The 25,571-nt window shown below is 39.1% G+C and overlaps 1 protein-coding gene and 1 long non-coding RNA gene across 16 annotated transcripts in view; one reads left to right on the top strand and one right to left on the bottom strand.

Moving 5' to 3' along the window:
• Positions 1–21,173, top strand: part of pax2a (paired box 2a) — a 54,758-nt gene extending 33,585 nt beyond the window's left edge. For 5 of the 15 annotated variants that reach the window (XM_041789069.1, XM_041789070.1, XM_041789073.1 and 2 more), the window contains 5 exons: positions 2,475–2,595; positions 11,282–11,485; positions 14,840–14,941; positions 18,456–18,542; positions 18,732–21,173. In XM_041789069.1, coding sequence (XP_041645003.1) covers positions 2,475–2,595; positions 11,282–11,485; positions 14,840–14,941; positions 18,456–18,542; positions 18,732–18,853 — 636 coding nt within the window. In that variant the 3' untranslated portion in view covers positions 18,854–21,173. Of the gene's footprint in view, positions 1–2,474; positions 2,596–11,281; positions 11,486–14,839; positions 14,942–18,455; positions 18,543–18,712 lie in introns of all 15 variants that reach the window. The other 10 variants (XM_041789081.1, XM_041789079.1, XM_041789076.1 and 7 more) reach the window with 3 other exon arrangements.
• The window catches only part of LOC121510824, a 93,574-nt gene continuing 88,907 nt past the window's right edge, over positions 20,905–25,571 (bottom strand). Inside the window, exon 5 of the long non-coding RNA XR_005991992.1 lies at positions 20,905–21,008. This is a non-coding gene — a long non-coding RNA (uncharacterized LOC121510824). The remainder of the gene's footprint in view (positions 21,009–25,571) is intronic.

The following is a 25,571-nucleotide window of genomic DNA, read 5'->3' as shown; positions in this document are numbered from 1 at the left end:
GGTCAGGAAGTGTCATCTCATTAACAAACAGGATTTATCACAGCTGCCTGCAGAGACTTAACCCCAGATTAAAGAGAAGAAATACTAAAGAGACTAGTTTGATCCTCACACAAGTGTAATTCTTATCTCTTTGGTTGGCATTGTTCTTTATTAAGTGGAACATGTGCAAATCATGTCCTTACAAAGAGCAATTTTACAGTATTATGAAACAGCAAATTCTGCATTTACTAATAAAGAAACTTTAAAATATCAAAAAAGATCATATGAGTTGCACACATTTCAATCAAAATTGAAAATGATTTTTTTTCACCATAAATTAAAATAGAATGTGGAGGGCACACAGAATTTTCTACTTCTTAAGTTTGATATTGGACGAAAATATCAGTGATAACTATTGTGCTTTGAATATATCATATTATACTGATCTGTGTTGGCATTTAAATGCTCTTCACACATTCGTTTTTTTTTTTTTACACTATTTTCATTTCGGTATTTGTACAAATGTGGATAAATCTTTATGAGTGAGGCATTCAAGTCTGATAAAAACATCCGTATGAGAACAAGCAAGTTTACCGTATTGTATGATAGTATCATATTGTACTTTATCCTACCATATTATATTGATACTGTATCATATTGTTGGCGTATTGTTAGCGCATTGTTATTGTATCTATATCTAATCATATCAGCAAGGGAGGGCAAGGAAAGGTAAGGTATCATATTGTATCGATACTGTATCATATCAATATTGCATAGTAGTGTATTGTATCATATTGTATTGTTATCTTATTGTTATTATATCAATATTGTATGATATTGGCAAGGCAGGACAAGGAATGATATCGTATTGATATCAAATCCATATTGTATCATATATCGATTTGACAGATCGTTACCGTGTCTGTATCATATCATATCAGCAAGACAGGGCAAGTAAAGGTAAGGTATCATATCGTATATCAATATCGTTTCGATATTGTACCGCATTGTATCATGTTGGCAAGGCAGGGCAAGACTAAGCAAAGTTTCCAAGTATTATATTGAATTGTATCAGGACATATAGGCAAGGTAGAGCAAGGAAAGGTAAGGTATTGTATCGCATCAAATTGTTCGTATCATATTGTCTCTACAAGGAAAGGAAAGACGAGGCAAAATTTCTTAAATTTGAATGTAATGTATACCATATAGTATCATACCACCAAGTCAGGGCAAGGCAAGGTTTGTAAGTATCGTATGGTATCGTAATGCACGACATTGGATTTTTGCCAGTTTCCGATATGCCGATATTTACACATTCATTTTAGCCAATGCCAATATCCATATTTAAATATGCTTTCCAGACAAGAAATTTCTGTCCTTTTGGACACATTGTAAGGTTTGAGAATGACCAAGGACACAAACTTTAGTCCTTAAAAACACTTTCAAGTTTAAATAATGAGGATAGATAAAGAAAAAGACCTCAACTGACAAAGGTCTGTTAGTTCAGTCTAAACTCCACTAATTTATTAGTATATATGGACAACATTTACAGTCAATATGCTGACATACACAGACAAATTATCTGATGTAAATATCGGCAGAAATTTTGACATCTGCCAATACCAACATCAGACTAATAATATAGTACATCCCTAGTAATGTATCATATTATATCCCATGGTATCATTTCATAATGTATCGGCTGGTAACGCTGCATTTACTAAATTGAGAAACATAAACAATGGTTGCAGCTGCACACATACTATCACAGTTAAAGAACTGCAATGAAATCCTCAAAAAAACAAGTTTGAAAACTTGTAAAGTATGTTAGGTATAAACCAGAATATATATTTTAAAATCATCTTATTAACCCTTTTTATGTGTTCATCCTATAAACAATGCACAAAGGCAGATTTTGAGGTTGTACTCCCCTTTAAAAAAGCACACCACATGTCTCTCCTGTAACAAAGCCCTGAATGTCTCCTCCCTTGACTGGTCACAGGGATGACTGCAGTGGAGCACAAAGAGCCAGCTGACACCCCGTCCTTTCACTCCTCGCCCAATCCCTCTCTCATCCCTCTCTCCCTTCCTGCCTTCTCCTCAGACAAGCCCTAATGCATGCATACATCATAGGTCTTGGTAAAGCATGGGGAGCAGGGACAGGACGGGTTGGGGGGGGTGTTGTTCACAGAATTCACAGGAAATATTCAGAAGCAAACACAGTGAGAGGATCACATGCAGCTTTTTGAGATACACCAGGGGTTTCCATCAGGCATAATTCATATAATGTCTCCTTAAAAGGGAAATCTGCCTTAAATCTAGCACCCAAAATAGGCTTGTAGCCTCTGCATAAGTGAAATTAACAGGATCATGCCCCAATCTGGAGGAATGTGAAATTACTTTGTGTTATAAATTACTGTTTTTTGATTCTCACTCTCTGACATGTGCTTTCTTCTGCTGACATATTTTTGCATTTGTTGTGTATTTGTCCACAGGCCAATGAATACTCGCTCCCCTCCCTGAACGCTGGCCTAGAAGATGTAAAGCCAAGCCTTTCCACCAGCGCCAGCTCCGAGCTCGCCTCCAGTGTCTCCCAGAGCTACTCTGTTGTGACAGGTACAATCTGACTCACGCTAGATTGATCCCTAAAAGAATAAAACACAGCTGCAGCAGGTCGGGTACAACTGCTCAGAGCTTTTGACATGGATACTGTGGTTTATTTTGCCCTGCTTTTACTGCATAGACTTTCCATACTGTTGCATAGTGTCTCCCAAAAGGTTCTGCAGGAGTTAAACAAAAGGAAAACCAACTAAAAACAGCAAAAGCATGCTGTAGAACATTTCCAGAAATTGTTCTTTGGCTCCATTCACAAGTGAATTTAAGTAGGAGTATGCTAATATTTTCGATTATTGCTCAAGTTCTACTGACTTCTTACATCCCTGACTTTCACAGATTAGATTCCAGATGCATACTTTTGCAAACTGTCAAAATAACTTATTTTATGTACTACAAGGTACGAGACTACCTGAAAATATTGAAAATATTGCATGCCCAATAATGAAAGTCTTTTCTTACTAAATAATACTGAATGATGGTGTCCATAATCACTCTTCCTTTTGGATTAACATTAAAATGTCCTAAATTTGGTCTCCTATGAGCTAGAAATAATATGAAAAACTGTCATCTTAATACTGCATCATCATTGGGTTATCACTCCGTTATGGTGGACACATTATCCAGCCATATAAAATTCCCACCACCTGGTGAAAAAAAACTCCTTCAGACCACTTTTTGCGGCACTCTGTGTGTTTATTTTCTGCGGTACAGAGCAAGCCGATATATCATCTGAGCCCATTAAATCCTACAGGCCTTCTCACACAACTGCTCCTAACTGGCTTTTGTGTTAGCCTGGATTGGCCCGCTAACAGATTGACTGGGAGCACTTCTCATGAGAGACAGCTGCTGTTCTCGCCACGACACGACGTTGTCATCAAAGGCTATGATAGCCTGTTGATTGACAGCGGCTGGAGTGGCAGCCTGGCTGGCTGGCAGCCTCATGCTGGGGAGAAACAGATAGAGCGATACAGAAGAACTGAAATTACTGTTTTTTTCCAACCTGTTAACCGGCTCTTGTTTTTAAAGAATGAGCCAGTAGGTAATAGCAGGTGCAGTGTATTAAATATCTTGTAGTATTAACTATCTGTATCATATAACCCACCTTGTATTGCACTGTGGCTTCTTTTGCTCTGCTGTCGAGCTTGATGTCTGCCTGGTTAATTGAAATATTGTTTCTGCTGAGGCCTTTTCCCTGGAGAGGTTAGGTTTACTGACTAGAGAATAATATAGCAGCCTTTTAATAAAACGCCCATAATTATGCAGTGGGCATGGGAGTCAATGAGTCCACTGTGTGTGTGTGTGTGTGGGTGTGTGTGTGCAAGAAAGAGAGAGCAAAGAGGAGGACGGCGTGATTGAAAACTGCCTCAGCCCTTCTCAAATGATCCCTATAGTCCAGTCCTGGACCCTGGTGCAGAACTACGGGAAAAGAAAGACCCCTTTTTTATTCCTGAATATGTGGGAGGTAGATTTGCCCCAGAAAGTTGGGCCTCAGGAGAAGAAAGGTGTGTTTTTGTCTTTTAGCCGGGCTCCTCCTATGAAAGCGGTCTCGCTCCGGGGAGCACACTCATAGCAGGTGGCCTTCAAGCCACCTGGGGGCCCCAGGGCCTCCTAAAGCGATACATGTGAGGGCCACAGATTGCATAATGAGGAGGCGGACTAGCAAAACTTTTCTTAAAGTGAAGTTTGACAACATGTTTTAGCTTGAATTAGAAAACATGTATTTATTCTGAGCACCAAATTAAGCCTAGAAGTAATTTCCAGTAAACTTTTATGACTTAATTTTAACGACTATGCAAAGTATGCATGAGGCATTTGATTGGATGTAGATTGTCAGTGCATAATATTATTTTTTCAACCATTAGTAAACCCTGTAAATAGGAATGTATGCCAAGGCTGGAAAATGCTAAATTACCTTCCTCACTTGGGCTGGGATCCAATTATCAATAAATTATGCTCTCATATTGGATGGAGCTACGAGATTATATTCATTCTTTAAATGTTTTCTGCTCCCAATTAAAATTCATACAGTTATTGATCTTGTTGATTTTTATGTCCTGGAATTTGCATAATCTATTAAAGATGAATGATTAATGAAGTGCTCAGTTTTGCATTCCAAGGGCGCCAGAGCGAAAGCAATGTCGGCCATTTTTGTGTCCTCTGTTTACACTAACTGTGTGAAAGACACAGATACCTAAGGGGGGGGCAGAACAAATTGCAGAAAGATTTAAGGCACAGTGGCACACCACTGGTGTCTCAGCAGAACAAGAGAACATCCTTAGGTCTAAAATATGGCAGTTGAACCATTTTTAATTACTATTTTGTGAAAAAGAACCCACTATTGGCAACAATTATTTTAAAAGGAATTCTTGCTTGAACCTGTGAAGATTTTGTTTTTTAGCACATATTAGTGCTTCTTCTTCCAGAGTCCAAAACCTCTGATGTCAGCGCCAGCATTACTAATCATTTAACCTAATTATTCATATCTGGCTTAAGTTCAGGTCCAAATCCTGGTCCAAATCTAGACTGTAACACAGCTGCCCACCACTAGTAGCCACTGTAGCTCTGGTTAATGGCTACTAACTTGCTGCCTTATTACCTTAGCTTGCTTGCTTGCATAATGCTCTATAGCATCTTGTAGGAACAACGTTGTTTAGCACCATTTTCATCTTCAAATGCATATAAAAGGATTGAAAGTAAAGTGTTGTAGCTACTAGAGTTGAATGAGTCTCGTTGCCTTTATGCAGACTGGATGTAAAGCCTGATTTATGCCTCTGCACTGAATCTACGTCCCAGCATACAAAGTAGATCTGCATAGTCCTGAACCAGCATAGGACTATGCATGTAGCATAGGTGCCCCTCCTAAAAAGTGTAACTATGCATCTAAAGGAGGCAGACCACAGGCCCTGTGCTGGGTCCAGTGGGTTACTGCCAATAATGTCTACAGGCTTTTCAGTACTCTAGAGCAGTGGTTCTCAACTGGTCTAACTTTGGGACCCACCACAAGTTCCATTATAAGAAACCATGACTCAAATTTCAGATTTATTTGTTAATCAGTCAGATTCACTCAATATAAGATGATGCGGTTTTGACCCCAAAAGAAATATAAGAACAAAAAGACTCAAGAAAATTAGAAAAAATAAAAAATAAAATAAAATTTCTGGTGAACTATCAAAGTTTCTGAAATAAAAACCTCCTAAATAAAATCCCCAAACCTTTCCAGGAACACTCCATAAAATCCCCCAACATTTCCACTGAAAAATCCTGGAATACAACTGGACAAGGAAGATGAAAGTTTAAGGGGAAAGTCCTTTGTTCCTTGTTACATTTTTCTTAAATTTGCAAAAAAGTATCAAAAATGAGCTGTTCGACTCTGCCCCTGACCACACCCTTCTCAGGCAATGGACGTGGCTTAATGGATGTGGCTCTCCTGGCTGAGAGGAGGGTGGGAAGGGCCAACGGAACCTGGGGGCGGTGCTAACTCTCCACATGACATCATGAGGGGAAAAATCTGAGAAGGGCTTGTTTCAGCACACATTTCCTGAAAATGTGGATTTTTTTCTGATTCTTGGAGGGATTGTGGACAGGCCAGGGGTACATATTTTTGCTAGAAAAGCCTGACAAAGTGCATTTTGCATAATATGTGACCTTTGAACATTTCAGGGAAAAATCTGCAAAGAAATTGTTACTTACTTTCCGTCATCAGAAATTCAATTGATAGAGTAGAAGTGCTCTGACACATTCACAACAGCTCTGTGACCCACTTTTGGGTCCCGACCCGCCAGTTGAGAACCACTGCTCTAGAGTGAGGATGGCTGAAGACAATGATAAAATTAGTCAGATTTTCTTGCGGCGTCTTATATGTGTGGGCAAATAGCCTGCCTCAGCTGATTCAGCACCTTTACTTCAAATATCTTCTCTCTTTTAACTGTAGTATAATTATGGTTTACTCTACACAAACTAGCAAGAAATGTGGCAGTAAGACCAGAGACTGGCATAAAAATTGCACTGCCCAGTAGTGTGTGGGTGAAGTTTTGCAGAGCAATGCAGACACAGCAATGCACTGTTTTCAGCAGTGTAGCCCACTACGGTGTAGATTCATAGATTCCACACAGAAGTATAAACCAAGCTTAAATGGCTTACCATGACTCTAGCAGACAGGAAGATCCAGTAGTATTTGTCGGTTTTATGTCTTTCTCCCTATGATAACGGAGAAGAGGTGCAAAAAGCTTTATTTCAGATTAATTTGTTCTGAAGTAAGCTCAGTTTGGGACTTGGCTATGCCACCTTTTCTCTGCTGGATGGAAAACAAAGAGCAGACACCAAACCTGCAGCGCCTGGTGTGTGGCCTCGTGACTAACGGCTTGTCTGAGCTCAGAGCCTCCAGCTTGGAAATTAATGTTTATATCAACTCCCACAACAGCACACTAACCTTTAAGCACACATTTGATAATGAATGACTAAACTAATGGATGGGGAATTCAAGCTATTTAACCGTTCAAATATCCTCCACCTACAATTGAATGCAACTGCCATTGATCATGAGTACGTTTCATTTGGTTCTCCACAATGCAAGAGAGTTAAAGTAGAGGGTAAGCTGATAGTATTGGATGCAAATATGATTGTGAACTGAAAAAAAGGGTTTTTCAGTGATCTTAAGCATGCTGCAGGGATGAAAAGTTCTCTGTAGATGGAATATCATCGTTGAAAACAAGAGTTCTGCCCTTAATGGTTTGCACTCAGAAGTTCCTCGGTGTACGTTTAAAAATGAAATGCCCACTCGAGAGCAGGCTGTTGCAGCTATATCTGAACGCATCACTCTGAGGACTGTTGCAGGTTCTTAACAGTTCATTTCTATGGTTGATGGGGTCTGTGGACGCAGCACAGACAGATGTTAGAGAACTCTATAGCGTCTCCACTCGCCTCAGAGATGTGTTTGCTGGGGAGCAAGAGTCCCCAAGGACCCTCCAGTTTATCTTCCATCTCCATCATCAGAGCCTGTGATTTGACAGGCTCCCTTTACCCAGGCTCTGCCTCGTCTCCAGGACAATAAGCAACACCATGTCTGATTAGTTTCAGAGTTCAGTGGTCTCGAACGCAGCGTTTGTAGCGGTTGTTGTTGCATCGTAACCTGTTGTCTGTTTGACAACGGTTGCTGAGGGGCTGAGAAAACAGAAGCTAGCAGTTGTACACAGAAGGTATTTGATACAATGTAAACAGAGTTTGCCTTTTCTTCAGGTCTGGTGCCCTCAGTTTTGTCTTTAAGGTCAGGGTCATGTCCTTAAGTTTGGGTGCAATGTCATCTTCATAACAAAGATGGTGTGAATGAAAACAAACACAAACTGGATGCATGCTGAAGGTTCATTTAAGAGATTCCAAGGGCATAAAAACAAGAGGGATGTAGAGATACGCTTAACTCATGATGCATAGATACCACAATACTGGGTTCATGATACAATCTTATCAAAGTTTTTTATGATTGTAGAACTCTTATAAAGATCTAATAAACATTAATTGAAAATCTTCTTAGAACAAGAGTTGCCGAGTCTGTTTCTGGCATTAATTTGCAAAAAGCCTTTAAAAGACACTTATATCTTCTCAACATTGTGTCAAATCATTTAAGTTTTCATTTACATTTATTACATTTGGGTCTCTACAATAGCCCTGACCTGTTAATCATCAAACCAAATCCTTACAGCACCTCTGCATGTACATTTTTATAGCTTTAGCACTTGTTTGGACTAGCAGTGTTTCCAGTTTTCTTCATTATTAATATGCTTTTGTTTCTCAAGCTTTGCAGCCTGGCGCTGTTTTACATGCTGCATCATGTTTGGTGTACTCTTAGTGTTGTCAGTCTTTTGCAATATTTGCACAGTTTTTGTCTGCTCATATGCTTCAACCCCCCCCCCAACTTTGAAACAAGAAACATTCCAAACCATCAAATCTTAATTTGACTGGGACACTATCTGGCTGAACAATTAGGTCGTGCTGCATGTGCCGAGACAAGGGGCCTAGGTTCCTTCCAACAAGTCATTTCTCACCATGTCTTCCTGATTTCTTACTCACTCCCCTGTCTTGTCTCTCAAATAGGGGCATAAAAAGTACAAAATACATTTTTTAAGAATACACAAAAAAATCTTTGCCATGTTCGGATGTCACTCTTCCTCAGCAACCGACATAGCACATGAGAAACCAAATCAGATAGCGCCCTCTACTGGTTAAAAACAGAAAAATTTGCTTTTTCTTATTGGTGAGTTGATTTAAATTGGCTATATCTGAATCGGTTGAATCAAGCAAAATACTCTTATTCTCAAGAGGAGAAGAAGTGTGCCTTTTCGTATTATATTGAATAATACAAATCTGTATTGTAACATATAGAATCATATCCTCTTATCATCCTGTATCGTATCGCATTGTATCGTATTGTACAGTACCCTACTGAATTGCAACATATTGAAAACAAAAATGCTTTATTGTTTTATTGGTGAATTGATTTAAATCATCCTTATTTGGAGCAATTGTCAAGTTAATTTCCAGGTTATCATTACATCCCTGAGATACACAATACACGTATTCTAAAGCAGGGAAGTGCAATAATATTGCATTACATTGTATCCTATCTTGTCATGCTGTATCTTGTTGAATCGTATTGAATCAAATCGTATTATACTATATCATATCGTATATCAAATCAAATTGAATTGTCATAACATACTGTGTTGTATGGTATCGCATCATCTCAAATTGGACTGAACTGTCCTACTGTGTTGAAACGTATCAATCCTGTCATATCATATTGTATCGATCACAAGTATCCTATCTTATCAAACTGTTCCCTTTCATATTGTATTGTATCATATTGTATTGAATCATATTATGTTGCATTACATTGCATGGCATTGTATCCAATTGCATCACATCATATCATGTCTTATTGTATCATGCATGACATCATAAATTGTCACGCTCAGTCGATAAATTCTGCTTTAATACACTAACAGAATGATCTTTGTTGACATCTAAATGAATCTACAAATGTTGGTTGTTTTGGACCCAATTCAACCTCGGAGCTCGACTTTTAGAGCTGCTTTAACTTTAAAGACTAAAACAGACTACATGTAGATATAATTAACCAAAGAAGAGAACATCTGCACTCAGTCCTTTATTTTGACTCGGTTTCTCTCAGATTTATGTCATACTTTTACTGTTCATGAGACAAACTTTCAGTCCATCCAATTAAATGGAAAGCCCACTCATTAGAATATTTCTGTACATGTCTGAGATTCATGTCAACCATTCTTTTTAATGATTTGATCATATGTTAAAACCTTACATTGTTAAACCTTATCTGGCATTTGTCTCTATAAGATGAGGGTATTTAGTGTAATTGCACTTCCTCAGTCTGAGTCCACATTTACAGCTGCCACAGAAACAAAGAGAGCCGAGGAACCTGCTGTGGATTTCTATGGGAAAAACAGTCAGTTACGTTGCCTGATTTCCTGGCATAAGGTTCATAGGGCTGACAGGGTTGCATCCCCCCTTTTCCATATAACAGCCCTTATCTTAATGAGGAATCGCAACACACAGTCCTGTTGTAAAATAACAATGACGGGGGAAGCAGCTAATGAGGCTATCATGGTGTCGGGAAAGAGCCATCTCTCCCCACAGGCCCCAGCGAAACAGAGCGGGCTCTGCGGCAGACGTGGCGAGGGCCGGAGACGGAGACAGAGCTCACATTGATTGCAAGGGTTCAAGAGGCAGAGCCGGTGAAATAAAAGATGCCAAGACTCATCAGCCAAATTAGATCAAAGTGTGGAGCTCTGAACTGTCTGCAGGCCGATTGTTTGGGTATTTGTGGGAGTGATTTTGTTGTGAGAAAGCAGCCGTGAGATTATGTTGTTTGTTTTCCCAAAACCTTTGGGAAATTTTTTACGCATTTGAGCTTGATTGATCAGGCGCGATGTGTTGTTGCAACATTTCACTGGTGTATGTTCCCCGCTTAGCTGAATGAATTACTGCAGGGTGCATATGAGATTATTATTATAAGCTATGTAAATGAACAAATCAAGTGCTGAAGACTGCTTATCTATTCAGAATTCATAGGAATTGTTTGGTCTAGAGTTGGTAAAAGATGGAAAGTTAATTCTTTGTTACAATTTCACATCTCATAGTTTAAGGCTCCTCTCCCCATGCCCGACCAAGTCTTTCTAACCTAAAACCAATTAGACCTTAACTCTAGCTATGCAAGAGCAAAAAAATTGTGATTTTGCAGCACTGATTTTATGTTTTTGAGAGCAAAGACGTGACATGGTTGTGCAGATATGCATGTCAGATAGGAAAATGCTTTGATGCCTTTTTTAGTATAATTTCTGAAGGACAGCTTCAAATGATCCATTTTGAATTTAATTGGAAAGTTGGAAGCACAAATGTTAAAGTTGGAACCCTGAAATTGGAAAACCTTTCTACATCCCCGATACCACAGATCTACAAAGGATAGTGTTCAGCTAAGTATATACCAAAAGGCTATATACTTCTTCAGCAACACAGTTGGTTAAATTTCTAAGTTTTCTTGGTCATTTAGAAGGCTAAACTTTGATACCACAGTGACTGAAGTGAATGTGTTTGTGTGGAATTGCATGTCTACATTACATCCAGTTCTTTCTTTTCTTTTTTTTTTTCCATCTGGCAGACTCCCACCCATCATATCCACCCTCCATGTGTGTAAAGCGGGAGCCCCATGAGGCCTCCTTTGCCCCCTTCACCCCCTCCTCTGTTGGGGACTCTGCTCTAGCTGACATCTTGCCCCACCAGTCCAGCCTCTCTGTAGATGCTTCCACTCCCAGCTGCCCTGCTCATGCCTACAGCCAGTATGCCAGCCAGCCCTTTATAGCAGGTACTACCTTACCCACAAGGCCCCAAAAACTCAAACAAAATCAAAGCAGAGTAAAAGTTTGTTCACCTCCATGCTTGTTTTTTTTTTTTAGTTAATTTATTCATTTTCAAACATCGTTTCAAGCATACGTCTCTCCCGTTGCACGTTTACTGGCCCCTCTGTTGTGCACACACGAGCAAAACTGACTGTTTGCCCCTCATTAACAGCCCTCAGTCTCTCCCCGCTTTCTCTCCAGCACTGACCCCTTACTCATCTCCAAAGTTAACAAAAGGCCTCCAGGTCCATCCAGCCTCGTGACAGGCCCGAGGTCTGAGGGGCCAGCGGAGGCCAAAACAGGGAGGGGAGGGGTTGGTGCAGAGGCAGAGATGTAGAGCTGATGCTGGGGCCTGCTTTGGACCTGAGTCTCCCTGTCCTGTGTGACCCATCATGTGGTGCTGTCAATGTTAATTACAGGACTCAATGTGGAGCAGGGAGAGCGTCTGATGCTCGTCATTGTTGAAGCTGCATATGGGACTTTGGTATTTTATGGTCTAATGCAGCATTTGGAGTTTTTGAATGGAGAATTTCATTAAAATTGTGTCTGAAAATTTGCTCAACATAATGTGCAAACAGCCTTGGCATACAAACACAAAAACACAAAACAGCCAGAGTCGTCACTCACCCAGAATACATTTAGGCTTTCACTCAGTATATCCTCAGGATCCTTTTAAATAAAAGCTTGTGTCATCAGGTATTTGGATGAGAAATCTGAAAAATAAAGTAGACATACTGCAGTGTGTTTACATGTGGTCAAATACTGACCATGCTTTGGAGTATTCAAGATGTTCTTGAAAGCTGTGAAGTGAATGCACTGCAGCAGTAGTGTTAGATTTCAGTGACTTTGGTTTGCTCCTTGTTAGTGAAGTATCATTGCCGCAGTATTTATGGTGCAGAGGAGAAATCATTCTTCTCTGAAGGCAAGGAAAGACGCAATAAGACAAGTTTATTTATCGAGCCTAACCCTTCCATAAGAGAAACAACATGTTTAGCTTTGAAAGCTTCATCAGCTATTGCAATCTGAAGCTGCTGCTTTTTTTTTTAAATGTTTGTTTTTTCTGGGTCCATCTATGTTTGGTGGATTTGTTTCAAGATTTCAGGACTCTAATCAAGCCAGCACAGGCTTCAGTAAATGGTAACTGTCGCATCCAAATGCTCAAAACCAGAACAATTAGCCTTCTCTATTACAGAAGCAACACTCTGGAGTAGCCAACCCACTGAGCTGAAAACGCAACATAAAAGCCTCCCATAGACTGGTGTTGAAAATAAGCAATTCGCTCCACTGTGAAAACCAAACTCGCCAAAAAGTTTTTGTTGAAACTTATAATGTCAAATATTTTAAGTAGTGGAAATAGATTTAATGAGTAATTACGACTTGTATGTTTATGTTGGATTAACTTGAGTTTTTTAGGTTAAACTGCACTGTCGAAACTTTCCTACACTTAAAAATTCAGTTTAAATCCAAGTCTAAACGACATGTTCGAGTACTTTAAGTTAAACTAAATGTTCTTCATCCCCTGTAATTTACTACAAATCCTCTTCCATCATGTTCAGCAGGGCTCAACAGTGCGAGTGTTTCACTCGCATTTGCGCCTTTAAATAGGTGTGTGTAAATTGTAAAAAATATTTAGGGGCACATGTGCGCATAAAAAAAATCAGACGAAGCAGCTGAAGGAGAGATCCATGGAGGAGAGACACCTTGCTTGGCGTCTGTGTAGACACAGCAACACGTCGTCTGTGCTTATTTATTCGTCTCATGTTAAGAATGACATGTTGGACAGCTCACCGTCTTGCTGGCTGTTCATAATGCCCCAATGCAAGAGCAGAAACCCCAAAACAACATAATTCAGTGTTTTTTCATTGTTTATGTGGAAAAAAGACAGGCAGAAGAAGCTGGATTTCCCCGTTTCATCTTCTTCAACGCCGGCTTTTCTTCTTGGTCGCCATTTGTCACGACAGTGCCCTAACGGGCAGAGGTTGTAGGTGTTCAGACGGTTTGGTCCGTTTGGCCAAGAGCAGTGTGAATGTAAACCAAACCAAAGGAAAAACAGACCGAGCCCCCCGGACTATACAAAACACGCAAAAATGAAAGCACATGTGATCCTTAGGAAAAAAGTTAGTGTCAAGCCCTGTTCAGTTTACCATCCATTGAGTCTTGTGGTTGGTCCCCACAGGTGGGGCTTTTCTAACTGAGCCAGTAACTTCACTTATGGTGCAAAAGTGTCTAATGCCAAAGGGTACTCTGGGAAAACTCTGCAGATTAAAGGATGATTGTCAAATAATTTGAGTACAATTATAAAAAATACTTAGAATGATTGATTTCTGTTTATGAAAACTAAAAATATGATCTATCAACTTAGAAAAATAGAGCTAAAATAGCTATTTTGTATTTTTAAATCAACATAAATAATTTTTTATGATAACCCTCAACTTTTCAATCTTACAGTGTACTTCTAGGCGAAACAATTATTCTCTTTGCCTTAAACTGGCGCTAGTTCATACTTGTATGTTCTATACACCTTGATAAACCTAGGATCCCTGTTTTCTACATCTGTAAGGTAAATCAGCTACAGATGTACCCTCTATGGAGAAATATCACAGATTTTGAATGTCCGACAAAAAGTAAATTGCATTTTAGTCTCATATAGTCTTCCTGCTGAAAACTAAAGTTACTCATAGTCCGTTTCTGTCATCAAAAATCTGTTGTTAGCTACTCTGGTCTCATCTTATGGGAAAAGGTTGTCAACTTAAATCTTTAGTCGATGAAATTACCACTGTTAATGACTGAAGCATTTTCTCTAAAGTAGGTCCACAATTTTCTATATAAAAGTTTTGAAGTCATAAAGTGCTACACAAATGATACAGAATAATGGTATAAAAAGGAGAACTAATAAAAATCAGTAGAAAAGAAAAGTAAACGATACAGGAGTTAAATGACAAATAAGAAAAGCTGATGAACTAAAGAACTCTTTAAGTCTTTATTTAAAAAAAAATTCAAATAGGAATTATAAGAAGCTAAATATGTGGTATATGTGGTATTTTTCTCATCTGTCTTTGACCACAATCTCTCCTGAATTTTATCAAACCCCTCACAAAGTCCTGCACTATGAATGCAACAACTCTTTCAATACGAGGCATTTCCTTTTTATAATATCAATATAATTTTTGCATCCAAACCCTTTTCTTCATGGAGATGGGGTTAAAATACCATCAATTTTTCAGCGTCATCATCACTGAAAACTGAGAATATGAGTTTCTATCCACCTTCTCTGTGTTCATGCCTCCTTTGTAAGACTTTGTCCTCCTGTCTGCCCGCAGGTCGAGACATGGCCAGCACCACCTTACCTGGCTATCCGCCTCATGTCCCCCCCACAGGACAAGGCAGCTACCCCACCTCCACACTCGCTGGAATGGTTCCTGGTAGGTGACACTGTCCCCTTTTTATGGTGCCATTAATTTTACTTTTACATGTTTTATTTTCACCACACAGTCCCCTTCAGTTGATCTTGTTTAAAGAACTTGAGTCTGAACGAGTGGTAGTGCTTCTCTGTCGTCTTTAAGAGCATACATGTAACACATAAAACACCACAGAGACGCTGAGGAAACCCTGAAGCTCTCTCCTCACTCAGAGGATTGAAGCAGCCTTGTTAGAGCTTTGTTAGACTGCGGTTAGCGTGCGGTTAGCGTCTGCGTACGAGGACATTAGATGAACTCGATAGGCGATCACCACAATCAGTGGCCGTGAGATAGGACAGTTCCTCTCAGTTACACTCCAGCTCCCAGCGCTCATTACCCTCACCGTGTCCACACAGCGCGCTCTCCCCGGCCCCGTCGATAAACACTGCTTTTCGCCTCCCCGGACACCCCGGGCTGCAGAGCGTATCTCTTTCCCCTCTACTTAACCTGCAGTTCAGGTTCACAGCAAACAGTTAAGGGTCAAAACACAGAGGCGTGGAGGGCCTGTAAATATTTAAATCACTATCTCTCTCAGGGATGAGCTCGAGTTACACGACCAGCGGTGAGGATGCTATAGCTGCCAGCGTGTGTAGATCTCCCCACAAACAACTGAAAACACAATTCCCTTTATTGCTTGGAGAATTGAACCCTTCATGCTGACCTATAATCAAAGCAGCCGGCCAGTATTTACAAGTGTGCATGAGGGTAACATTTACAGATAGACATGGAGGTAAACGCTCATACTTAAGGTTAAATCACTCCGCTTCATTGGATTATAACCCACCAGAGAGTACTTATGGATATACTCAGCAAGCACACAAGCACAGCTCCTCTCTCAATCCAGAGGTCGTAGTTTTTCTTTGAGAGTGAATGACTAAGATTTAGTGACCAGGCCCAAACACTGTTAAAGCAAAAGCCATTCTTCAGCAGCTTCATATAAAACCCATCCTTTATAGTCTCATAAAAAGAAAGAAACCTGTAGACCCACAGCATCGCTCTCTGATGTCCCCTCAGCCTCCGCTCCTTGTCCTTTCCTCCATGACCGGAGCAGTGAGGACAAAGAACCAATGAGAGGCTCAGAGAAGCTATTAGGGAGTTTTAAAGCAGAGCATCATCACTTAAAATCAGGGGAAAAAAGTTATATTCTCACTAAAGGACAGACTAGAAGATTCCTTAAGACTAACAAAGGATTAATGGAACAATCAGTTTACTTAGAGTAAGATAACAGCCAGGATAAAAATGGCAGACGTTACAAACTACCATGTAGTTACAGCTGAAGAAGAGGGCCTGCAGAAAAGATACCCAGGGAACAGCCTAGTTTGGTTAATTTATGGTACTTTAGGGACGCCAGTAGCCTAGTGAATATAAGCTAACCCCATGTTAGAGGCTGTTATCCTTGGAGTGGGTGGCTTGGGTTTAAATACGGCTTGTGCCTCCTTTTCTGCATTTCATTCCCTACTCTCTCGTTCTCCCTTGTTTCTGACTCTCTCCTCTGTCCTATCTCTACAAGAAAGGCAGCATAGTAATACTACACAACATAACACAGTGACATCCCAGCAGAATGTAAATTTACCCTCCCACTTTTTCATACTTCATACATGAAATCAAAGATTTAGTTTTACACATTATGTCCATCAGTCAAATACAAGCCTTAAACTATCAGTCCAGGTCTAATCAGATAGGCTTGTTACACACTAAATGGTTTTCAAATCTTAAAAGGACAACTTCAACCAGTTTAAGATATTATAATCCTCTGAATACATGTCACAAGACTCAGCTCTCTGTCGAGATGATTTCCCAGTGAAGACTCCAGAGATAGGAGATGTCAGAAACTTGCGTGATCGAACGTGACTTCAGAAGAAAACCAAATATACAAACAATTTCATCGGTTAGCTGTTCTTACATGTGATCTGCTTTGAAGCAAAAATCAAGAAACAAGAAAAAAATATATGGGTGAAATCGTGGATAAGTAGATAGTACAGTTATTTTTGTGTTTGCTACCATGTTTGTGAGCTGTACAAGTAAGCAACATCCAGTTAGTGATGCTTCCTGGAATTGTAAATATTAAACATGTTTGATATTTGATCCAGATTGGCTCCAACTTGATCAGTAAAATAAGCATATTGACTAGAGCTGTGCAACTTTACCAGTCTCACAATTCAATTCTGTCCAGTGATTCGTTTTGATTCAATATCACAATGTATCACGATTCATCCGATGGATCCACCAGTTTCTGTATTAGTGCACATGGCTTGCTTTTTTAAAGATTTAGTTTTGTCTTTGTTTATTTATATTCATTTAGAGAGAAGGATGGTGGATAGCTGGAAATTAGGAATGAGAGAGTAGGGGAAAGAGGCCAGTTGTGAACTTGGGCTGCCCATGTCCATGGGGCATGTACATATTAATGGTTTATACCAAGATCTTTTGGTAATAGCATTTATGCTTTTTAGGCTAATTAGTTTGGCTTTCAACAATGAAAATAATTCAAACTGATGTATATTTTTGACAACAATAAGTCACTTTTTTCATGTGGGTCCTAGGGGGCTCTTCATGTATGTGAAGGAGGGGCTCAATGGACAAAAGGTTTGTGAGCCACTGCATAAAAGGGTTATTTGAACAAATAATCAGTCACAACAAACTTTGATTTGGGCCATGCCAAACCCAAAATGATGATGAGTTTATCCTAACAGCTGTCAGGGTGAAAGAAAAAAAATTAAAGAGAAGCAGCGGTTCCTTAATAGTTGTAGTAGATATTTTGTAGTTTCAAAGGTAAATTACTAGAAAAAAACAACAACAATGTGATTTACTGGGCTGCTTAAACCACAAATATGCAAAAATGACTTGATTTTGGCTTTCAACAAGTCACTTCAATATCTATTGAAAGTATTGCTTTAATTTTAGGATTTACTTTACCCAAACACTGAAAGGTCAACATATATTATAATGTGACAAAGTGTAATGATATCTGCTGTGTTACTAAATGATACAGTTGTCTGTGTAGGTTCTAATTCACCCAAGTAAAGGTTATCCAAATCTTTGTCAAGAAGGCAACTGGACTTGATTGAAGTTTGTGAAGACGTCATGCCTCTCCTCCTCAAGGCTTCAGTTCTAAAGTCCCTGGGGCCAAAGCTAGAATTTCAAGAACCTCAATCAAGTCCAGTTGCCCTCTTAACAAAGATTTGGATAATTGATAAAGCTGTTTTCCCCACAAACACTGTTTGTTTCCATGAGCTCCCCTTCAGTATTCACTACTTAAAACTTTTTGTTGTCCTTGATTGAAGCTTTTTTGCATCTGCCTTCTTATGACACAATTGTTTTGTTTAAAGTATATTTAAAGTGTTCATCCTGGGTCTTATTTAGGAGAAGGAACTACACAAGCAAGTCAAAGAATTTTCTGCCTGTTGTGAGCAAAAAGTAGACTACAAAGTTTTTCTGTCCTGTTTGTTTTAATGTGTGTTTGTGTTGATTTGTTCTCTAGGAGGGGACTTTTCTGGAAACCCTTACTCCCATCCACAGTACACCACTTATAATGAAGCATGGCGGTTCAGCAATCCAGCATTACTAAGTAAGTCTCCTTTATGATCAAATCCATTCACTTACTTGAATATTTTACACGTTTTTACCTTAAAAAGACATGTTGTAAAGTCTGCCAATGCATGGAGTTTAACACCTATGTGTCTTACATCATGTTTGACCTCATGGTTTCCAACGGCTCGCTCTTCTGTTAACTTTCAGGTTCCCCTTATTATTATAGTGCCGCATCCCGTGGCTCCGCACCTCCCACTGCTGCCACTGCCTACGACCGCCACTAGTTACCATGGAGACCAGCTCAAACTGCAGGGCCAGGGCTTCGGCCTCCATATTGTCCCCGTCTGAGAAACTCTGAGGTCAAAGAGAAGGAAACCCGTCATGTGGAGGAAAGATTGGCGACGTCCCACTGGTGTGACTGGCCAGAGCTTCAGCGTTACACACTTTGGGGTCAAACGGCCCCCCCTCAACGGGCGTCCAGAACTCACCCATCAATGCCCTCGATCTCTCACAGGCCTGAACATTTCCAGAATGACTTTAAGAGATTATATAAATATATATATTATAAAATATAAACTGAAGAAAAACAGTGTGGAAACCATGTGGAAAACAATGTTGTGGGTTTTTATTTTTGTTTCTTTGTTGCTGTTGTTGTTGTTGTTATTTTATTCATGGATCCTCACATTCCTCTCATGTGATGAACTGCAGTATTTTTCTGCTCTAAAGAGAAAAGTCCAGGGGGAGATGATAAAGGTCCCACAGCGTGATGGTCCAAGTGTTGTAGGGCTTTTCTAACACTTAATGAGATCCTAGTTACATACTGTAGGCCGGCTTCACTCGGGCGCTTTGACAACGTCTTCTGCTCTCATTTCTCCAGACTGGCATCATCACATAAAAACACAACATGTCCTACAAACAGACCAATGGCAGCATCACACTCCCTGTGGAACACAATCAGATGTAAAAATGTAAATCATTTTCTAAGGTATTTAAAAACACGGTAGCCAAATTTGGTCTAGCCAGAATTTTAAATACTTTAACTTATTATTTTCTGTCACTATTTTTTAATGTAAAAAAAATCAAAGATTTCTTACAATTTCACTCATTTTCCAGTCCTCGAATGATCGTCTTTGCTTTTTTTTTTTTGCACTATAACCTCAGCTAATTTAATTTATTTGGTACATTCACTAATTATTGAGTTTAATTAACCTCTCAATTATACACATACGTTGAAATATTTATGTTGGGTGTAGAATTCAAAGCAGACAGACATTTTTTGTGGAAAGCAGTGTGTTCAAGGACCTGAGGAGTTTAAAGCCATGGCCCTATGGCTACATGAACCAACTCTCCTGGGTTAAACTTCATTCAGCTTAGTCATACCACTAGATGCCTACACAGTTTAGAGAGCTGTTTGCAGCCAAAACAAACTGTAAATTAGCTTCAAAAAAATGCCTTACAAACCTGTTTTTTCAGCCTAAATTCATGCCTGTTCAATGAAATTAATTGCCTTTTACAAACACATACACAGCCGCCACCTTGATTTACATTTTTCTCTCCATCGGGACTGAAAGGAAACACTGATTCAGTTTGCTTTTTGGACAATATTTTGTGAATGTACTTTTAACTACATTTGCCAAAGACTTAGTTTGATATTTAATATTTTATTTACAGTATATGTGTGCATAAGTAAAGCAGTATTATCTCTGAATAAGTAGTCAACACTGAACCTGTATGTCGAACAACACGACAACTGTAACGAGAAAAGGTGAAATTCTCCATTGGTTGCAACACAATGCTGCTTTGTAGAATGATTTGTGAATAATGTGAAGACAATTCTTCTCTGTAAATAATATCACACACCGTTGCAGTATCATACTAATGTACTGGCTCCCTTTGTAGATAAACAGACAGAAAAAAAACATGCATTACATTTGTGTCTTAATGTAATGTTGTGCTCTAAAGGAAAAGGCACAACTACTGTTGAACCTGTGGCTGCAGCGGGTTTCAGACGCTAACATCACGTAGCTCGTCTTTGTCATTTAATTTTTGTTTTCATGATAATGTCATGATGATGTTTTATGTCACTATGCAATGAGTTAAAAGGCTTTCTGTATCATCTTTAGTTGTTGGGCTCAGAGAAAGTAATCCGCACGGAGAACGGCGTAAAAAGCTATAAAGACCAACATGAAGATCAAACTGAAGTCCTTGGCAACAATCAAAGATATCGTCCTGTTTGTAGATGTTGTGATCATTACCCAAATGACCGTCAATGTAAAGAAACATTGCAACATGTATTCCCACCCATCTCCCCAACTTCTCTCCAATTAACTTTAACTCTACAAAAGCAAATACATCACCTGGTAACAGGGTTAAATGTTGTTAAGAGGCATCCGACTGCGGTCAGGCTCTATCCTCCAAGTATTGCACTTGCCTTTTTCTGTCCACATGTAGCTCAACATATCGGCGCAGAGTGCAGCCCACCTCTAAAGGAGCAGGTCTTCTGCTGTTGTAAAGATGAAACAGGAGACGTGTCACGGACATAAAAAATATAAAAGGATTTCTGATGAAAATCTGTACGGAAAGCCTTGTGGCCTCAATCATTGTTCTGTTTCAGTTCTGTTCCAATTCTTTTTTTGTGCACATGAGAAATAAATTCTTTTATATGTCAGTCGTTGACTCGCTGTCCCCTCATTATTAACCCCATAAGAAAATGATTCAGGGTTCAAGGTTCTTGGGGAGCGTGCCTGCTATGGGTGTATTGATGTTTGGTTTTATGAACAGAAGGTGCTCATACGGGTTACAGTGCTCTGATATGAAATACATGATGGCTACAGAGTGTGAGTGAGAGTAGATATCAGCAGGAATTAGATATATTATGATATCAGTCATGCTTATGTTATCATCATAATTGCTGGTATTGCTAGTATTTGGCATATTTCCACCATTATTGGGTGCAAGAACCCTTTTGTAACCACTAAGGTTATTACTATTTTTATCTTTAGCATTTGTGCCTATTTTGGAGCATTAGATATGCCCTAGTTTTTATGAAAATCTGCAAAAGTGTAGAACTCAGAAAAAAAAAGTAAGCTTGATATAGGTTTGGGAAGGAGGTGTGAGTTGCCTTAAAGCGCCACCCAGGCCTGCCCACAGATTTAGCTGGGCCCCTTACAAACCCTGGGCCCTCCTAGGTGTAATTTATTGATAGTATTACTACAATGTTGATTTTGACAGCTATTTTTAATTTTAGTTTTAATCTTAGTCTTTTGATTAAATGTCTTTTAGTTTTAATTGCATTTTAGTCATTTCTAACTTTTTTGTTTTAATTAGTTTTAGTCCATAAAAAGTCCTTAAATTTTAGTCTTTATTTTTAGTCCAAGCATTTATTCTCTTACCTAAATCTGGTACCCAGTAATGGTAGTGTGTTCTATGCACTCCTGGGGGCCCTGCTTTCTACAGCTCAAGAGGCAAAAGAGATATAGATGCATTGTTTTTCGACAGATTTACCCACAGTTGAGAAATATCATGGATTTTGAATGTCCAATGAAAACTAAATTACATTTTAGTCTAGTTTTATTCATCTTGGCAAAAACTAATCTTACTTTTTGTCAGTTTTAGTCATCACAGATCTATTTTTGGCTAGTTTTCATCATGGAGAAAAGGCTGTCATTTGTAGTCATAGTTTTAGTCCATAAAATTAACACTGTATTAATACGTGCGTTGGATCAGCAGCATTGGTGCTAGCGTCCTGGCTAACAGCTATTCCGTTTTGGAGCTGGAAAGTGTCAAACTATTAATGGGTCCTGATGTTGAGATTATTTATTTGTGCCACCTTTCAACCCTTCAACCCACTTTTCCCACCAATTTTTGCCACTATCATTTTTCAATTTTCATCAACTGCGTGGAATTTTTGCCCATTTTTGCCTCTTTTAACCCGTTCTGGAAAATTTAAGCAAAATTTTACCACACTTACACCCCTATTCATCAACAACAACCCCCCGTTTTTTGACACTTTTAACATAGTTCTAAAACTTTTGACCAAAGATTGCTTATTTTCAAATACCATTTCATCACCCTTTCTGCCCTTGTTTGCCACTTTGCACCCATTTTTGTCTCTTTTGCCCATTTTTGCCACTTTCTCATAACATTTTACCATTTACCATTTTCTGACCATCTCTAACCATTTTTTACTCATTTTTGCTTCTCTCCACATGTTATTGCCTCTGTTGACTCATTTTAGCAAGTATGTTTTAGCCAATTTTAACCATATTTCACTGTTTGATACGCCCATTTTTGCCACTTTCAACCCCTTTTCATCCTTTTTATCAGATGACCATGCCACTATTAACCCATTTTTGCCACTTTACACATATTTTTTTGCCACTATTAACCCATATCTGCTACTATTAATATCCCATTTCACCACTTTTCTGCCCATTTTTGCATTTCTTAACCAATTTTACTTCTGTTTTAAGCCAAGGGGTTTAGATTTTCTAAAAGGCTATATACTGTGACATAATTAATTACTTAATCAAATCAATAAATAAAATATGTAATGTAAATAAATATTCACCCCCTTTAACACTCAGAGGATCACCTGAGTGCAGGGAATTTGTCTCAAGTGATTGTAATATGAAGACACCTGTGTCTGGAACAAGGTTGTTATAGTTAACTAAAACTAACTAAATAACTAAAACTAAAATAAAAAAAAATCAATTCAGTTGACCGAAACTAAATAAAAACTAAGCTTTACCAAAAAAAACCCAAAAACTAACTAAAACTGTATAGTTCGCTGAAAAAACTGACTAAATTAAAATAAAAATGGAGACAAAATATCCTTAGATTTAGTCTTTGACACAACCATACTGACTGGCACCGACACCCAAGTCTGGGGAGTGTAAAATTGCCTGATCTGATTGGTTAAAACATCACATAGTGGTAGTTTTAGGTCTGGAGTTGTATTCAAACATCATCATAAAATAAATAAATGATAAGTGAAGAGTAGCCTGTTAGAATATGCTTTTAAAATGTATGACGCGCACTCAGCCCTGACATCTATCCGTAAAAAACTAAAACTAACACTAAAACTAATAAAAACTAAACTAAAACAAAACATTTTTGCAAAATAAAAACTAAACTAACAAACCAGCAGTCAAAACTAATAAAAACTAAACTGAAATTGAACACAGAAAGTAAAAACAAAATGAAAATAGAAACTGATAAAAAATCCAAAACTATTATAACCTTGGTCTGGAAGGTCCAGTCACTGGTTAGTCAGTATTCCTGGCTACAATTACACCATGAAGACAAAAGAACACTCCAAGCTACTGAAAAGTATAAGTCAGAGAATGGATACAGAAAAATTTCCAAGGCACTGAACATCTCCCAGGGTTCAACAACTGTTGCCCGGATTATTCACCAGTCAAAGCTTTATGGGAGAGTGACAAAGAAAAATCCACTGTTGAAGAAAACTCATTAAATCTCAATCAGAACTCACTAAGAACGTGGGAGACTCCATGGTCAAATGGATGATGTTCTTTGGTTTGATGTTATCAAAATGGTGTTTTTTGGCCATCAGTCAAGATGCTATGTTTGGTGGACATGCAAATCACCACAAACACACCATCCCCACTGTGAAGCACGGTGGTTAAGGTTGGTGTTGAGCCTTCTGATAAACAGCTTCACTGCACTGATATGTCAGTCAGGTTGGCTATATGCCACTGAATGATGAACTCTTATCCTTCATAAAATCGAAACCAACACTCACATAGTTAATACAGTTAAAGAAATAAGCTGTTAAGACCAAACTCCTCTTTCAAACTAGGCTCCAAACATGTTTATTTTTTCTGTAAAAACAGGCACTTTTAAATATTTGTGTATGTAACTTCCAGGACTTCTGCAGCCTGCCTCAAGTGGACCCTAGAGGAACTGCAATTCTTTTGCACTTCCACATTGGCTTCATTTTTTCAAAACTAGAGGTTGTCTCGCCACCTAGTCATACTGCTGCTCCACTAGCTGTGCACACTCTGCCTCAAAATGGCAACATAGTGCCCTTTTGGTTTCATGTGTACAACTGAGGGAGCTGAAGATATATTGTCCTTCTTTATATACAGCCAGTCACCATTTTTCTTCAAATTTTCTAATATTAATTGGTAAACAATGGACTTCTGTTTTGTACTTGTAACAGTGCCTCATAAGAATAAATTTTTCTCTTAACTGTTGTTTAAAGCAGCATGATGATATAATGTAATAACGTAAAAGGGAGGAAATTCAAAGAAAGAAGAGAGAAAAGAGGCTGAAACAAAGAGGCAGGACAGCTGGGTGGTAAGAAAAGTGATGCTCCAGCTTCTGACTGGAGTATATTTAATGATGCATTGGTTTCATCCTGCTCTACCACACTGCTGCTGCTGCCTCACCTCCTCTCTCCACTCTTCACTCGGAAACACACAAACCAACTCAGTTCATATTCAATTTCACTGCTTCCTCTGCCTATTGTTTATTTCATGGATCCCCTGTGAAGCATCAAAAGCTGCTGTTTCTGTCAGCCCCCTAACTGTCCTATGTGTTTGTCATTCAGACCTTGTTAAAAGATAAAAAACACACTCACACATACACACTAACACTCCTCTTTCCCTCTCCCAGCTGAGAATTCCCAGTGGTAAAATTATTCCATTTAGACGGGAACTTTTTTGTCACTACCCTGTCTAAATTGGCATATCTGGCTCTCTCGTAGAAACCAATAAACTGTGAACCCCGGATGCATCTGTCAGTCAAGCTCATCTTTACTTTAGCGGGCCAGATGACAACAACAGGAGAATAGGCACACACACAGCAGCCGCAGAACAGGCGCACTGATTGGCTCTCATCAGTTAGGCATTACGAAAAGCACCTGTCATCCTCGGGGCTTCTCAAACGCCACTGAGAGGCCCTGCCATGGGGGCCAACAGGCCTCGTGCAAAGATTTACTCAAACACTTCACCCTCATTGTCAGCGTGGCTCGGTGATGCCCTGCAGCTAGACCTCTGTAGCATGATTCATGTCTGTCACTGGTAATATATACAGTGAGATA

The sequence above is a fragment of the Cheilinus undulatus genome, linkage group 6 (assembly GCF_018320785.1).
Source record: "Cheilinus undulatus linkage group 6, ASM1832078v1, whole genome shotgun sequence".
Classification (NCBI taxonomy): Eukaryota; Metazoa; Chordata; class Actinopteri; order Labriformes; family Labridae; genus Cheilinus; species Cheilinus undulatus.
The sequence above is the reverse complement of the archived record's forward strand: the minus strand, read 5'-3'. Positions and strand labels throughout refer to the sequence as shown.